Below are 14,565 nucleotides of genomic sequence, written 5' to 3' on the forward strand. Positions count from 1 at the left end.
CCCTCCGTAATGCATTAGAGCTTGAATGGAAACAAGTGCCGTGGCAAACAGGATCATTGTAAGGAACGTTCGCTGAGAAATAGGATCATATTTCATAGAATAAGAAGCATGGACGTACCTTTGTGTAAGGCAAGGACGTATAAGGCACGCTGGAAATAACTATTTGACTTCTAGCAGACCCAAATCCATCCTGGACAACCAATACATTTGCTAATGTTCCTGGCCACCAGCACACAGACTTAATTGAGTACGGTATTCCCGAGTCCAACAGTCTCGATACCCGGTGTTAACATGGACGACAACATGATGAGCCTATCTCGAGGGGTAGCCGTGGCGGGTTATCATGGATGTGAAATGGGGTTCCCAAATAGGGTTCGGATAGCACGGGGTGTACAAATCCACAAAGCGTTGGAGAGCTGCGCTGGGAGCGGCTGAGAGGGGGAATTGGAAGGTTCATGTGCATGGGATTGGTAGGATTAGAACACTTATCGGTGCTGATATTGAGGAGCGGCATTTGTGGTAGTGTACCACTGTGTAACGAATCTGAAAGAGAGGGTTTAACTCTGGACTCCCTCCGACAGCTACCACAGGGACCACGAGTGATACTGCCAAAGAGCCTCCTTCCTGTCACAGCCACGACGAAAGGAGGGGCCACATGAGCCCACGTAGTTATACTATCTGCAAGTAAGTATACTTATCACATTGTAACCCAAATTCGCGCGTGATCAACACACCATCCCTGGATCACTTGCCTTTCATATCCGAGTCTCCTCCAGCAAAGCCGCACGTGTATAATCATCCGACCAATCGTCCGTCAGCTGCCAGAATCGGTTACACAACCTAAATTATGCCGACAAAGAATCAAAGCGTGGATGTCATTTTATCTGCGCTCTGAAAAGTAGCGCTGCTGGTCTGACCTCGAGTTGGTAGCGACCTGTGTCCCTACTCAATCGACTCGTCGTCCGGGATACGCCACACGGGAGATTTGAGTTCAGCGGCTGGAGATCGTGGCCCAGGTACACACACTACGCGAGCCAAGCAATCTTAAGAAGGTAGCTTACTTCTTGATAAGTAAGATTGATTCTCATCAGGGTCCGTGGTGATCATCGGCCAGATTGGGATGCAAGACACCGGGGATATACTCCGTTTTCCCACCCCCGGACCCGCTTCGCTGACACGTCACACGCATTGCATAGATAGCTGGAGAAGTGTGTTGCTCAATCTCGTCTACAGAACTGCCGGGGTTTTAACTAATGGCATGCCGATGAACAGATGACCACCACACATGTATATGTTGAAGCTCTTTGTGGAGGCAGGCTTCGCATCAGGGCCCTTGACAATATGACATATTTGTTTTTCAGGAAAGACAAAGATGGCTGGTTTATATACCAAATCAAGGAAAGCTTTTCAGAAGCAAGGAATCAACTGATCAATCAAATGACCGCCGCGACCCTTGAATGATAACTAAGACCCCCTTCATGCGCTCGCAGCCTCGCGCGGAGATACTACCCGACCACTGCAGAAAACATCTGGCATCTGACATAAGACTGCAGGCGTTCGCTGAGCCCGGTGCATTCTTTCAATCTGGGCGGGGTCTAATCTCGAGGAAAACAAAGCCCAGTCACTCTGTTTCCCATTTACGGAATAGATTCTACTGCAAAGTTCCGTTTGCGTAACACCCAAGCCCGTGCCCTAATTTCGGGCAGAGCGGTCTTGGCTACCTTAGCTACGGAGTACCGAGTACAGCGTCGCTCGCAGCGAATCGCTACAAATAGACTGTCATCGGGTACCCCTACCTGCGTTTGGAGAAAGGGATCTGGAAAAAGGAAAGAAAATCAACGAAGAGACAACGAAAAGAAACATCGGTTATATATGGTCGGCGGGCTCGAAGCGGGATTTTTAGCATTTTATTCTGGAGAGGTCGGGATTGCGACTACTGTTCAACTTTTCATAATGCTTCGGTTTTCAATTTGGTTTTTTGTACTTCTCGCGCACTGGCAGGTTGCGCTTGGCCGGGCAATTCCTTCAGACATTGAGCTCGATAAACGCCAATCACCCAATATTCCACTTCGGATTCTCCCTCTCGGCGCGTCAATCACATATGGCGTACACTCGTCCGACGGCAATGGATTTCGCAGGCGACTCAAAGACCAATTGCGATCCGAGGGGTGGGAGGTGAATATGGTCGGAAGCCAGAATAGTGGGAATATGAGGGATAATGTACGTAGCTGCGATCCAACCTATCTAGCTCCAGACGCCGTGCAGCTTCTCTTACTGATGCACGAGCGCAGGACGTCGAAGCTCGCCCCGGAAACACGATCGACCAAGTCCGCGCCGCAACCTCCCCCTCCCTCCCCTGCAGACCAAACATCGTCCTCATAAACGCCGGCACAAACGACTGCCGGCTAAATATCGACATCCCCAACGCAGGCGCGCGCATGCGCTCGCTAATCGAAAACATACTCTCCGCAGCAGACATGCGCGATACACTCATCGTGCTATCCACGCTCCTCCCATCAGGGAACGCCGACATTTCGCGCAACACGCCCGCCGTAAACGACCAGTATCGAGCGCTCGTCCGGACGATGCGTGGGCAGGGGACGAGGATTGTCCTCGCCGAGATGAGCGGGCTTGTATACCCGGAGGATTTCACGCAGGGCGGGCAGGTGGATGATACGCATCCTGGTGATAGCGGGTATGCGAAGATGGCGCGGATATGGCACGATGCGATTTTGGACGCGGCGCGGCAGGGGCTTATCCCGCGGCGGGCGTCTTTGAATGGTGGGTTGTCGTGTGATAGGAGGCGGGGAGATGATCTGTAGCTTGAGACGATGAGGAAGATCTCTTCATACTTACACCGGATCTGGCTGTTGAGTGGCTTAATGAATTCTATCTTATGTTAAAGACAACTTTCCTTGAGCTAACACCTGTAGCTCCTGGTGTCCGCTGACACCGAGGGCTCCTACAGCTGCTCGGTCGGGAATAGAATGTATGGCCAGTGGTGACCTGTGATTGCTTCTGTTGAAATCCTGGCCAAAGGTACAGATTCCGCGGAGTCACGGACTCGGTTGCTCATTCTTGGGGGCGGCTGCGTTCGTTAGGACATTCAATCATAATAATAGGTTGGAATGCGCTGTGGCGCGCATAATAAATCTTTGTTGTGTTGCGGCAATCTCTAGTAAAGTAAGTTTCTCCATGCTTAGAGATAGTGGAAGGGAGTCAAGAAAACAAAGAGAAAAAGGATTCAGGTAGAGGAGATGTTCAAGAGGGCAAAAAAGGAACACAGGCTGCACAGTGCGCTGCACAAGCAGAGCTGTGCAAACCGCTAGTGGCCTATTAATAGCGGCAGGGTCAATTGATCTAGCCCTAATAAAGTTAGCTTCAGCCGCCCCTGGCCACACTATCGGTGACAGGGGAAGCGCGCTGGGCCGCCACGGCGCCGCGGATCGAGGGTTGCTGCCTCAGGACGCGATCCTCAAAAAACATCAACCACAACAAAAACACGGCTCAAAGATGAGCGTATTTGTCCGGAGTAAAGCGTCGATCTTTGATCTGCAGAGTCAATGACGGGGATCGGAGGAGGAATTCTGAATCTGAGCAATCAAATGCATTCATGCAACACAACACGGCAGCGCTGCCCAGTCTCATTGCTCGATGAGCGGCCCTGTCGCGTGAGTCCCTGGATTTTCGGGGGTCGCTGAGGCTCCACCTCCGCTGGAGCTGGCACTCTCCGATTCCACTTCCCCTCTCCATTAGCGTCATCTCAGACGCTGTTGACTGAAATTGTCGCTCTTTTCTCTGCTTACTTTCAGCTCGGCCGCCACCGTCTGTTTTGGCTTTGCTTTCCACTCTTTTGCGGGTGTTGATTGCTCCCGTTCGCTCCCTGACGATGCGTACTCAGCTCCTGGGCCTGCCGGCCCTTGCGACCCTGGCTGCGGCCGCCGTGCCATTTTATTCAGACTCGCAACTCGTCGATCGCAGTGACAACTCCCGTGCGACCGCGATCAAAGAGGCCTTTTCCCATGCCTGGGACGGTTACTACGAACACGCCTTTCCCAACGATGAGCTACACCCGATTTCCAATGGTTATGGAAATTCCCGAAACGGCTGGGGCGCGTCGGCCGTCGATGCCCTGTCCACCGCTATTATTATGAGGAACGCGACCATCGTTGACCAAATTATCGATCACATCGGCACTATCGATTACTCCAAAACAGATTCAGAAGTAAGCTTGTTCGAGACCACGATCCGATATCTCGCCGGTATGCTGTCCGGATACGATCTGCTCAAGGGGCCTGCGTCGGGACTGGTGGATGAGAGCAAAGTCGACGTGCTCCTCAAACAGTCGAAGAACCTCGCCGACGTACTCAAATTCGCGTTCGACACCCCTTCCGGCGTTCCACATAACGTGATTGATATAATGACACATGGGAATGATGGCAATCCGGTCAACGGGCTGGCCGTGACTGGGACACTGGTGATGGAGTGGACACGTCTGTCGGACTTGACGGGTGATGATGAGTATGCTCGGCTAAGCCAGAAGGCCCAAGATTATCTCTTGCACCCGTCGCCGGAAGAGTACCAGCCATTCCCTGGCCTGCTGGGCCACACTATCAACATCACAACTGGCGAGTTCGCTGATGGCCATGTTAGTTGGGGCGGTGGTCACGACTCTTACTACGAGTACTTGATCAAGATGTTCGTGTATGACCCGGAACGCTTTAGCTTTTACCGCGACCGCTGGGTGGCCGCTGCCGAGTCGAGCATGAAATACTTGGCGTCGCACCCTTCGCCGCGCCAGGATCTGGTATACCTGGCCAATTACAACGATCACCAGTTTAGTTTTGTCAGCGGGCATTTGACATGCTTTGATGGTGGCAACTTTTTGCTTGGTGGAACTGTGCTAGACCGCAAGGACTTTACCGACTTTGGTCTTCAACTGGTAAAGTCATGCCACGAGACCTACAGTGCGACCGTGACTGGAATTGGACCCGAGTCATTTAGCTGGGACCCCAGTCATGTTCTCGGCTCGCAGCGGGACCTGTACGAGCAACACGGATTCTACATTACACAGGGATCGTACAACCTGCGCCCGGAAGTGGTTGAGAGTTTCTACTATGCCTGGCGCGTTACCGGCAACGAAGAGGTACGCTTGCAACCTTTATAGACAATTCTTATAAAATATGCTAACAGTTGTAGTACCGGGAATGGGTGTGGAATGCTTTCACTTCCATCAACAAGTACTGCCGGACTGGCTCTGGATTCGCCGGTCTGACAGATGTGAACGCGGCCAAAGGCGGTAATCAGGTCGATAACCAGGAGAGCTTCATCTTTGCCGAGGTGCTCAAATACATCTATCTGACATTTGCGCCGGGTACGTACGCTTTTTGAAATTCTCTGGCAATCACTAACTTCAGCAGAGGACGAGTGGCAGGTGCAGCGGGGCAGCAAAAACACTTGGGTATTCAACACCGAGGCCCATCCGATCAAGGTGTACAGAGGCGAGTAGTTATAGACGCATATAAAAAGCACGAGATTGTCTTCTCTGCAATGTGGAATCCATTGTAATCACCAGCCATACCGAGCTGCTTGATGTATGACCTTAGTCACCTTTGGCCTGATCCATTGAATGGCCTTTGGAGGCTCAACCAGTCAAACGTGCAAGTGGCTTGGTCAACCGGACATCTCCTGGCCCGTATCCTCCTTTCGGCGCGTCCACGGTGAAGAGCGTGCCGCTAAGGAAGGTATGTGCGAATCCGGTGTCAAAAGTATAAGCCGACTCGGTCTTCTCAATCTCATCATCTGACAGCGTAATTCCAATCGCTGGAATAACCCCCTTCAAATGGACGACTTTCCTCGCACCAACAATCGGAAACACATACGGCGTCTTCTGCAAAACATACGCCAGCGCAATCTGCAACAACTCCACTCTATTGGCACATCCTATAGCACCCTCGGAAGTTCGAAACGTTCTTATCATGTTCCGAGAGTGGAATGAACTTCCTTCTATTATGTTCCTCCCTCTCTCTCTCCTTCTCCACCGTCTGGAACCGCCCCTGATTCAAGACCCCATACGGCGCCAACCACTCATTTCTTGCCATGGGAATAATACCCCGCTCAAGGTCCCGCATACTCGCATTTCACACCCCCCGGTACACAGTACACTGGCGAAGGCCATGATCCCGCGCGTATTGGTTCGCCTTAACAACAACCCAGGCCGGTGTATCCGGGTGCCTAGATATATCACTTTCCCCGTAACAACGACATCCTTAAGCCCGCGCATCAGTTTCGGGATCCCAAAAGCTCCCCTGAGCTCATTAACAGAGACTGTTGGATAATGTACAAACTCTGTTTCAATTGACGTCAATATTTGATGACCAAGTTCCTAAATGTATCTGGTGGTAGACCCCACTGAGTCCGCTGGGTCAAATGATCATTGGCTCGGGCGCTCTCGGGGGTAATGCTCGTTGATGACAGCCCACCCAACCAAGCTCTTCTGCTGAACCTTGATAGCTGGCACTCGCAAGATTTGGCGAAGTACCAAATAACATTCTGGGAATTAAACCAAGCTATTCACTCCAAAGCTTGGGCAGGTCATGGTTATCACGTGGCTGATACTTTGCCAACCCATGTGGGGACCCTGCGCTCTGTGACCTAGTCTACTTCCAGCTAGTAAGCCCGGCAAGGTTATGGTACACTAGGCCCGAAATCGCCTAGCTCTGCTATATTTTGAGCAGATTTGAGCACCTTGTAGACAACAACTTTGTCCACTGCTCCCGGACAATGGTTGGATGGGAATCTGGTGTACCTTGGTGACTGATAATTCCCTCATTATTGATTCCTTTAAATCAGGAGGTTAGACATGTAGAGCCTTATAAGAATTAACTCCCCAGGATTTAGAGTAGACAACATACAACTCTCCTCCATAAAACGTCTATATCTACAACCAAACCTCAAGCCCACCACAACTCCCCAATACTCAGCCTCAGCATACAACAGATAAGAATCAAGAAAGAACAGAATGTGTGGAATCCCCCGCCCCAGCACCGGCCACCGCATCGCCATCATGTTCCCACCCCGACACCCAAGCAGCAGCACCGCGCATCCCGCAACAGCAAACTACTCCCTCTTCTTCCGGGAGTCAGATAGCGACAGCATGCAGACAACAGCAGTCTTCCGGAGTAAAGATACGTCGATGATTGATATCTTTCGTGCCTGTCGTGGGATTGATCTGAGGATTGAGTATGGCACCCTTTCTTTCCTACCCGTCATTTCAAACGGATTAGAAACGAAACAAAACGAAATGGAATCAAGAACCTCGAAAACTAATCTGAGCACTGCTATAGACGCCACGGCGACCTAACACTCACCCCCTCAACACTATTGTCACCAAAATCCCAACCACTGCACCAATTCCAACTACAACCACACTTCTCAACATCACAATCGAAATCAGCAGCCCTTTCGTCCTCCGAACTCGAATTCTCGCTCCCCGAACGCCTTGACCTCGGAGTTTCAGAGAGGGGCATCGTCGGGCGCCAGGTGACGGTGTTTGCGACGGGGCAGGCAGGTGAGGTCATTCCGATGGGGAATGGCATTGTTGGGTATGATTAGATCATTTGTATCCTGGATTAGATCACTTTTATGTTGGATTAGATAGTTTGATGGATCTGCATGTACCTTGGGGTTTAGCGGAGTTAGGGTGTGTAGGAATTGATATGATTTGTTCAGTACTTTGAGAGATTGGCTGCCAGGTGGGCTGGGTTGGGCTTGCTGTGCTGGTATGTAATCAATGTGCTCAAACGTGCTCAGGGGGTCCCCATGGGTCTGGGTTGGAGGAGTTGGTATATAAGCAGTGCGAGGTATACCCCGCTACCCCTCCTTGATTCTTCTTCTTATCTTCTGCTTTGTTCTTCATCTCGCATCTTTCTCTCTATCTCTTCCTGCTCATCCAAGATGTCTGACCAAAAGTTCACACTCCCTCCCCTTCCTTATGATTACAATGTAAGCCTTCCTTTTCTCTTCTCTCGGCCCTCCCTCTCTCTTGAGTCGATACTAACACAATCAGGCCCTCGAACCCGTCATCTCCTCCCAGATAATGACCCTGCACCACACAAAGCACCACCAGACCTACGTCAACAACCTCAACGCCGCCTTCGCCTCCCAAGAAACCGCCCTATCCACGCAAAACATCCCCGAACTCATCGCCCTGCAGGCAAAGATCAAATTCAACGGCGGCGGCCACATCAACCACTCCCTCTTCTGGAAGAACCTCGCCCCCTACGAGAGCTCCGCGACGAAGATAGACTCTGCGGCTCCTACACTCAAGGCCGTCATCGAGGCGCAGTTCGGCTCCGTCGATGAGTTCATCAAGGCGTTCAATGCTGTTCTTCTAGGTATTCAGGGGAGTGGATGGGGGTGGCTTGTTACTGATAAGGTGGGTGGCAAGGGGAAGTTGGAGATTGTGACGACCAAGGATCAGGATCCCGTTACGGGGGCTGTTCCGGTTTTTGGGGTTGATATGTGGGAGCATGCGTATTATCTGCAGTATTTGAATAATAAGGCTGGGTATGTGGAGGGCGTTTGGAAGGTGATTAACTGGGCGGTTGCGGAGGGGAGGTATGTTAGTGGCGTTGAGAGTGAGGTTGGGGGAGTTAAGCTTTGAATAAGGTCTTTGGCTTTATTCTTGGTCTCTAGACGTTGCTACTTGTCCGCCTTGAGTATACCTGATGGTTGTATTCTCTTTAACCAAGTATTGGCAGAGGAAATTGGTCAATGGTCTGTCCTACAGGTTCCTCTCATTGAAAGAAACGACCACATCTTCCCAAGTCCATAGTCACGCAAAGTCAGCTTTGAATAAAGTCAATCTACAATTACTACGTCACCACGATTTGGTGGAGGCATAGTCATTTATTCCTCAGATATTGATTAAGGTGGCCCTTGACTGGGAGAAATGCTCAGCGAGACCGCAACTCGATGGAAGATGCCCGATACAGAGCCTTGCCCCTACCATATCATAGATGCCTTGGCAAAATGGAGATACTACCCCTGCAACTGGAACCATATCGGAATTGCATTTGGCAATCACCCTAGACTAGTACTGTGGAGCCAGGCCCCGTAGCGCATGAAGAAGATTGCCAGAGCGAGCACTAGCGATGGAAGGAGCGATGGGAGCCTGAGGCACCATGACCAACACCACTTTCTTCATCGTCATCGTCCTCTTCCTCTTCCTCATCCTCATCATCTTCGTCGACATCATCATCCTCCTCCTCTTCCTCCTCATCCTCATCGTCGTCTTCTGCATCCGCCAACGTCACCTCTACATTGAACGCTTGCATATTTTGAAACGAACACAGGCTCACTTCCTTGAACTCGACTGTCTCAGGCGCATCCGCGAGAATCTCCTCCACAACACCCCTAATAATACTCTTCTCCTCCTCGCTTAACACCCTCGTCATATACGCCAAGGTGATGTGAAACTTGAAAGAATCATGATTCAGGTGCCTGATCCCCGTGGCCTTCGACAACTCCTCCCGCAGGCCCACCAAGGACCCCGAGTCTGGCAGCGGCTGCAAGGACAATGCAACACTATGCGTGATCTCCGGAATTTTCCGCTGGACCGCGAGACGGTACGGCGGCTTCGATGACTCGTCAAGCTCGAGGTCTTCGAGTACGGACCTCGTGTACTCCAACCAGTCCTCGTACGGACCCGTTAGACCGGACTCGTATTTGATGTCGTCGGCGTATCCGTCACCCGGCATGACGTTTGGAGTGCGCTCAAGGTCGCGCACACAGATGAACACGGTCATGTGCCAGCTTGTTTCGGGGAGCAGCGCCTCGCCTGGGAACGTGGTACCCGCAAAGTCAAGCTCAGCGAGTGCCTCATGGACCTCTTGGATTGTTTCTCGGAGGGGCGAGTCCTCGGGCAGGTGGCAGATTACGGAGTGGCCGCGGTAAACCTTGCTGACGCCGTTGGGCCAGAATTTTTTGATTGAGCCTGGGGGCATTGAATGGTCAGCCATGGCTTTTGTGTAGCAGTTGCTGTGCAGGGGACGATAACTTGGAAATTGACACCGCTATCTTGATGGTGTGTCAGATTCGAAAATGGGAGAGACGCTTGTTTTAACCTGATTGTGTCTCCAGGGCTTGAGGCCAGCCGCCATGGAGAGTTGCCAATATTGGATGAGGCTGCCGCATCGAGCGCCCGATTCAAGGCTGAGAACTGTTCAAATCTCAATTGGTCGTTGCAAAAAATGATAATCGGGCGCCCGCACCATATCGAACCTGCTTGACCGACTGGAATTCTTCCTGGTGCTTCCCGCCATGGCGTACAGTCCCCTGTCGAGAAAGGCCGACGTGCAACCTGGAAGAGAGGGAAAGCAAATCAGGTTTGCAATAAGCAAGCCATTATTTGCTAAATGGTGTGGTAGCTTCCCGTTATCGAACGTCAGCTCTCAGTTTGATGTTGACAGCAACTGGCTGGTACAGGCATTGCAGCCGACACCACCCGTTCCAAGCCAGACCACGTGTACAGGCTATTGGCTTCGGGCATGCGCGGCTGAGGTGCAGCTGGCATTAGATGCGGCGGCGATAACCAGTGCCTGAGTAGCACACCCTGGTTCAAGTTGGTGGGTATAGCCTTGCTTACTGCTTGACAACGAGAGGCTTGGAAACTGCTGATGAATCCGCCTAGTTATAACTGACCCCCTGCGGGGTATATCCTGTAATGGACTCGTGCATACTGGTGGCTTGCAACTTCTGCATGTTTGATCGCCAGCACCAATTGTATAAGCCGCTTCGGCCTCACCACGGTCTCTCCGCGTGACCTGAGCTCCCGCAGCCAAGGGTTGTCGGGTGGATTAGGACAAGGCTGGGAAAAAAGTTCTTCTTTGATCAGTATGGAAGGACTGAAATATGTATTGTAGAACGCTCTGATATCAACAAGGGCCTTTGCTAATCAGAATGCAGCGTCAGCTCAATCACAATCCTAGCCGACACATGCAATGCTGTTGTGGGCGAGAGGCTCATACAGCCGGCGATTAAGAGGGCCAGACATGGACGTCCGACTGGCCTCGCAGTTTCAACTCCTGTACATGGTTCCACATAGCCTACTATCACGCGATTCCCGGAGAGTTTGGGGGTGGTACCGCCATGATGGATCCGATTTCGGCTGCAAGTATTGCGGGGACAACAGTCCAGTTCCTCACCCTTGCTTTCGCCGTGTCATCGCGCATCCAAAAGTATTGCAAATCCGCCTCGAACGTTCCAACAACATACCGAGAATTATCAACGCAGATACCTCTGTTGGCAGAGCTCTTTCGTGACTTGCAGAGCGACCCGACCGTAAATCCTGACCAGCGGCTGGAACAAGTGCTCAACGGGTGCATTCGCAACCTGACAACCCTGAACCAGATCCTCACAAAAGTCCTCCCCGAGCGCGGAGACTCGGTCGCGTCAAAAGTTCTGAAAGCCCTACGCAGTGTTGGTGCGGAGGACAAAGCCAAGGAGTGCAAGGCAGAACTTGAAAGTTACAAGACAACGCTCACGCTGTACCTCGGGGCGCAGGCGTCCTTCAAGGCAGCTCCGCCCCCTCCATCACCGGCGTACTATCACCTTCCCTCGCTCGGTCGGGCCAAATTTGTCGGACGCAAGGACACCCTGGAGGCAATTGACCGCGTTGTCAAAGCGCAAGGCAGAGACACAAACGTCGCCGTCCTGCTTGGTATGGGCGGGCAAGGCAAAACCAGCCTTGCGATTGAATATTGTCGACTCGAGAAAACACGTTCACACTTTGAGACAATCCTGTGGATAAATAGTATCTCGACAATCTCGATTCAGAGGAGCTTCGCGGAGATTGCAAAGAATATCCTCGCGCTTTCTGGAGAACAGCGCAGTTTTCCGAACATCCAGGCGCAGGTTACCTTTGTTCATACTGTCATTGAAAAGAAAGGTGGCCATTGGTTACTTGTCTTTGACAACTACGACTGGCCGCATAAAGTCAAGAATATCCTTGATTACGCGCCCAATTCGGCGAGAGGAGCTGCTATCATGACGACAAGACATGCCGATGTCGCTCCCTTGGGAACTCTGATTCCTGTCGATGGTATGAGTGAAGCGGACGCAGTTGAGCTTCTCCTTGAACGGACGGGTCATCCTCGGACAATTGCAAATTTGACTCAGTCAAGAGCGGTTGTCAAACTGCTTGGATACTTGCCGCTCGCAATTGATCAAAGCGCTGCCTATATCAGGTCACGAAAGATCAGCCCGGAGGACTTCCTCGACCACTACAAGAACCGAAAGGAGAAGATCCTCAAAGATGTACCGAGTATCTGGGAATACCAAAGGTCTCTTGGCGGCGATGGGAATGAGACACCCCTAAGCGTGTTCACCACTTGGGAGATGTCGTTCCTTCAGGCATTGGAGCACAGTCCCATTGGGGATTGTCTTGCGGACTTTCTCAGTACCCTTGCCTTCTTCGCTCCGCTTTATGTTCGGATGGAGATGTTTCAAGCGTATTTTGAAGGGCTGCAAGCAGTCAGTGCGACATTTCCGCCGTGGATAGATGCTTTTGCGGACGGGCCCAAGTGGGACAAGTTTGGATATCAGGATACTGTTGTCTTTCTCGCAGATCTATCGCTTGTACGCTATAGCGGCGGTTCTACTAGTGATGGCGATGACGACGTGGACACCGCGGGATTCTGCACACTTTCTCTACATCCGCTCGTACGCGACTGGATTCAGCTGAGGATACCAAGAAGCGAACGTCGCGACCGCTGTATCGAGGCACTTCTTCTTCTCAGTTACTACATAAAGGCAGCCGGTATCGACTATTGCAATTGGCCGCTGAAGGTCCGTCTGCAAGCTCTATCCCATGTCGACGCCAGTCTGGAACTTCAGGCCAAATATGCAAGAGACTGGGCGGATGGACCTATGTACCATGAACTGCGTACCGCTTTGAAAGTGATATCCACCTTTTATGCCGACAACGGACGTTACGAGGAGGCCGAAAGGATTTGCAAGGATGTCCTACACGCCGATACCAAGGTTCAGCTGGACAGCACAAAGATTGCGTGCACACAGGTGCAACTCACGGACATCTTCCTTCTTCAAGGCCGCTACAGGGATGTCGAGGAGACCATTTCGCGGCTATTGAGCTCGGATACCGGATTTGATCAGGGAACGAAACTCCACATGTCGAAGAATCTTGCTCGCTCATTGTTCAAGCAAGGACGCTATGACGAGTCAGTCACCATCTACAATGATATTCTTCGTCAACAAGCAATCTTTCTACCTACTAATGATCTAGACGTGCTCAATACACGTGAGCTCCTGGCCCAGGTATACCGTAATCAGGGCCAGCATGAGAAGGCAATTGAGCTGTACGATATGGTTCTTGCCGGGTACCGAGCAGAAGGTCTCGCAAGTCATCTAGAGGCTCTACACTGTATGGTCAATCTGGCAAATACATACCGCGCACAGGCACGGTATGACCTGGCCACCACACTCTACGAGAAGGCCAGCCTCGAGGTTGCCGCCAAGCTCCATGCCGACCACCCCACTGCGCTCTCCACCAAGATGTTCATGGCAATCAATCTGCGCGAGTTACAGCGATACGAAGACGGCGAGGAAGCATTCCGCGATGTCATCGAGCGGTCGGCGCGTGTGCTAGGTCTGCAGCATCCAGACACCCTGAAAGCCACAATGAACTACGCAATATTATGTGACCGGTGGGGAAAGGTGCGCGAGGCAGAAGAGTTGTATCGTACTACACTTGAAGGGCGGGAAAAGAAGCTCGGCGTCGATAATCCTTATACACTACGCACCGTGGAGCGGCTGGTGAGTCTGCTCTGGAACTCCGGCAGGCTGGAAGAGGCCCTGGAAATCTCCGCACGGACCCTTTCTGCCCAGAAGCGAAAGTCCCACACCGACCAGCTGCTAAGTGGGCTGACTCTGGAGGACGTGAAGGATACCAAGTATCGTCCCGTCGAGACCCTCTTCGAACGAGCCGTAGCTCGTGACATGGAAGCCCTCGACGAAGCGCACCGCGACAGAATCGAGTCGCAGAAGTCTCTTGCAACCATTTACAGGTCACAAGGTCGCGATGCGGAAGCGAAGCAATATGCAAGCCTTGCGCAGGCGGGGGAGGATGTTCTACGTGAGAGACTCGGCGTTGCCTTGCGGCAGAGAATGGATTCGGAGTCGACCCTCGTGCCGCCTGGAGCCGGCCTGTTGTCCTACGAGGATGCTGTTGGTGATCCGTCGCCGCCTTATTCAGAGGGTAGTGACTAGTTACAGCACATATACTGTGCTATGCCCACCTGTGGAGTTGTAAGACGAGCATCGTATATGATTTTCATAAGGAATGCTAGCTAGCTAGATTCCGGCCATGCTTGAGAATATCAGACTCATACGGCAACACCTTGTTGAGCGTGATTCGTGAGAAAGAAAGGGCCCATTTTATTCTTCGACAGGTTTGAGTCAGGAGCGCCGCCAGAACAGGCTATGACGAAGTTCAATATGGGACACTCTTATTGAATGATACGTTCCGTCTACTTACTTTATCTA

General features: G+C 51.8%; 7 protein-coding genes across 7 annotated transcripts; 6 read left to right on the forward strand and 1 right to left on the reverse strand.

The window, feature by feature from the left end:
- Positions 1 to 1,953: 1,953 nt before the first annotated feature.
- BJX68DRAFT_267844 (SGNH/GDSL hydrolase family protein) lies at positions 1,954 to 2,950 on the forward strand (the record flags this gene model as incomplete). The annotated part of the gene is made up of 3 exons (XM_071045924.1): positions 1,954 to 2,220; positions 2,292 to 2,781; positions 2,934 to 2,950. The coding sequence occupies 3 exons, from the start codon at positions 1,954 to 1,956 to the stop codon at positions 2,948 to 2,950; spliced, it is 774 nt and encodes a 257-aa protein (XP_070897963.1).
- Positions 2,951 to 3,795: 845 nt separating this feature from the next.
- Positions 3,796 to 5,744, forward strand: BJX68DRAFT_105743 (glycoside hydrolase family 47 protein). The gene is made up of 3 exons (XM_071035821.1): positions 3,796 to 5,146; positions 5,200 to 5,374; positions 5,421 to 5,744. Exons 1-3 carry the CDS (start codon positions 3,890 to 3,892, stop codon positions 5,507 to 5,509), a joined length of 1,521 nt encoding a protein of 506 aa, XP_070897964.1. The 5' UTR covers positions 3,796 to 3,889; the 3' UTR covers positions 5,510 to 5,744.
- Positions 5,745 to 6,402, forward strand: BJX68DRAFT_105744 (uncharacterized protein). The gene has a single exon (XM_071035822.1). It carries the CDS (start codon positions 5,979 to 5,981, stop codon positions 6,336 to 6,338), a length of 360 nt encoding a protein of 119 aa, XP_070897965.1. The 5' UTR covers positions 5,745 to 5,978; the 3' UTR covers positions 6,339 to 6,402.
- Positions 6,403 to 6,899: 497 nt separating this feature from the next.
- BJX68DRAFT_239060 (uncharacterized protein) lies at positions 6,900 to 7,713 on the forward strand. Its single transcript, XM_071040461.1, has 2 exons — positions 6,900 to 7,242; positions 7,347 to 7,713. Exons 1-2 carry the CDS (start codon positions 7,022 to 7,024, stop codon positions 7,612 to 7,614), a joined length of 489 nt encoding a protein of 162 aa, XP_070897966.1. The 5' UTR covers positions 6,900 to 7,021; the 3' UTR covers positions 7,615 to 7,713.
- A 204-nt stretch (positions 7,714 to 7,917) lies between these two features.
- On the forward strand, positions 7,918 to 8,842 carry BJX68DRAFT_276408 (superoxide dismutase). Its single transcript, XM_071048089.1, has 2 exons — positions 7,918 to 8,004; positions 8,069 to 8,842. The coding sequence occupies exons 1-2, from the start codon at positions 7,957 to 7,959 to the stop codon at positions 8,663 to 8,665; spliced, it is 645 nt and encodes a 214-aa protein (XP_070897967.1). The 5' UTR covers positions 7,918 to 7,956; the 3' UTR covers positions 8,666 to 8,842.
- Positions 8,843 to 9,149: 307 nt separating this feature from the next.
- On the reverse strand, positions 9,150 to 10,022 carry BJX68DRAFT_267848 (RNA ligase/cyclic nucleotide phosphodiesterase; the record flags this gene model as incomplete). The annotated part of the gene is made up of 1 exon (XM_071045925.1): positions 9,150 to 10,022. One exon carries the CDS (start codon positions 10,020 to 10,022, stop codon positions 9,150 to 9,152), a length of 873 nt encoding a protein of 290 aa, XP_070897968.1.
- A 1,132-nt stretch (positions 10,023 to 11,154) lies between these two features.
- BJX68DRAFT_276413 (uncharacterized protein) lies at positions 11,155 to 14,418 on the forward strand (the record flags this gene model as incomplete). Its single annotated transcript, XM_071048090.1, has 1 exon — positions 11,155 to 14,418. The coding sequence occupies one exon, from the start codon at positions 11,155 to 11,157 to the stop codon at positions 14,287 to 14,289; it is 3,135 nt and encodes a 1,044-aa protein (XP_070897969.1). The 3' UTR covers positions 14,290 to 14,418.
- Positions 14,419 to 14,565: the final 147 nt, after the last annotated feature.

Source organism: Aspergillus pseudodeflectus (genome assembly GCF_044049435.1).
Source record: "Aspergillus pseudodeflectus strain CBS 756.74 chromosome Unknown BJX68scaffold_27, whole genome shotgun sequence".
Taxonomy (NCBI): Eukaryota; Fungi; Ascomycota; class Eurotiomycetes; order Eurotiales; family Aspergillaceae; genus Aspergillus; species Aspergillus pseudodeflectus.

Bases quoted from the DNA above. Each gene is read 5' to 3' on its own strand.
- BJX68DRAFT_105744 (XM_071035822.1), top strand. From the start codon at position 5,979: ATGTTCCGAGAGTGGAATGAACTTCCTTCTATTATGTTCCTCCCTCTC.
- BJX68DRAFT_276408 (XM_071048089.1), top strand. From the start codon at position 7,957: ATGTCTGACCAAAAGTTCACACTCCCTCCCCTTCCTTATGATTACAAT. The intron at 8,005-8,068 runs GTAAGCCTTCCT...TAACACAATCAG, and splicing joins CCCTTCCTTATGATTACAAT to GCCCTCGAACCCGTCATCTC.
- BJX68DRAFT_105743 (XM_071035821.1), top strand. From the start codon at position 3,890: ATGCGTACTCAGCTCCTGGGCCTGCCGGCCCTTGCGACCCTGGCTGCG. The intron at 5,147-5,199 runs GTACGCTTGCAA...TAACAGTTGTAG, and splicing joins GCGTTACCGGCAACGAAGAG to TACCGGGAATGGGTGTGGAA. The intron at 5,375-5,420 runs GTACGTACGCTT...TAACTTCAGCAG, and splicing joins CTATCTGACATTTGCGCCGG to AGGACGAGTGGCAGGTGCAG.
- BJX68DRAFT_239060 (XM_071040461.1), top strand. From the start codon at position 7,022: ATGTGTGGAATCCCCCGCCCCAGCACCGGCCACCGCATCGCCATCATG. The intron at 7,243-7,346 runs GTATGGCACCCT...GCACTGCTATAG, and splicing joins GGGATTGATCTGAGGATTGA to ACGCCACGGCGACCTAACAC.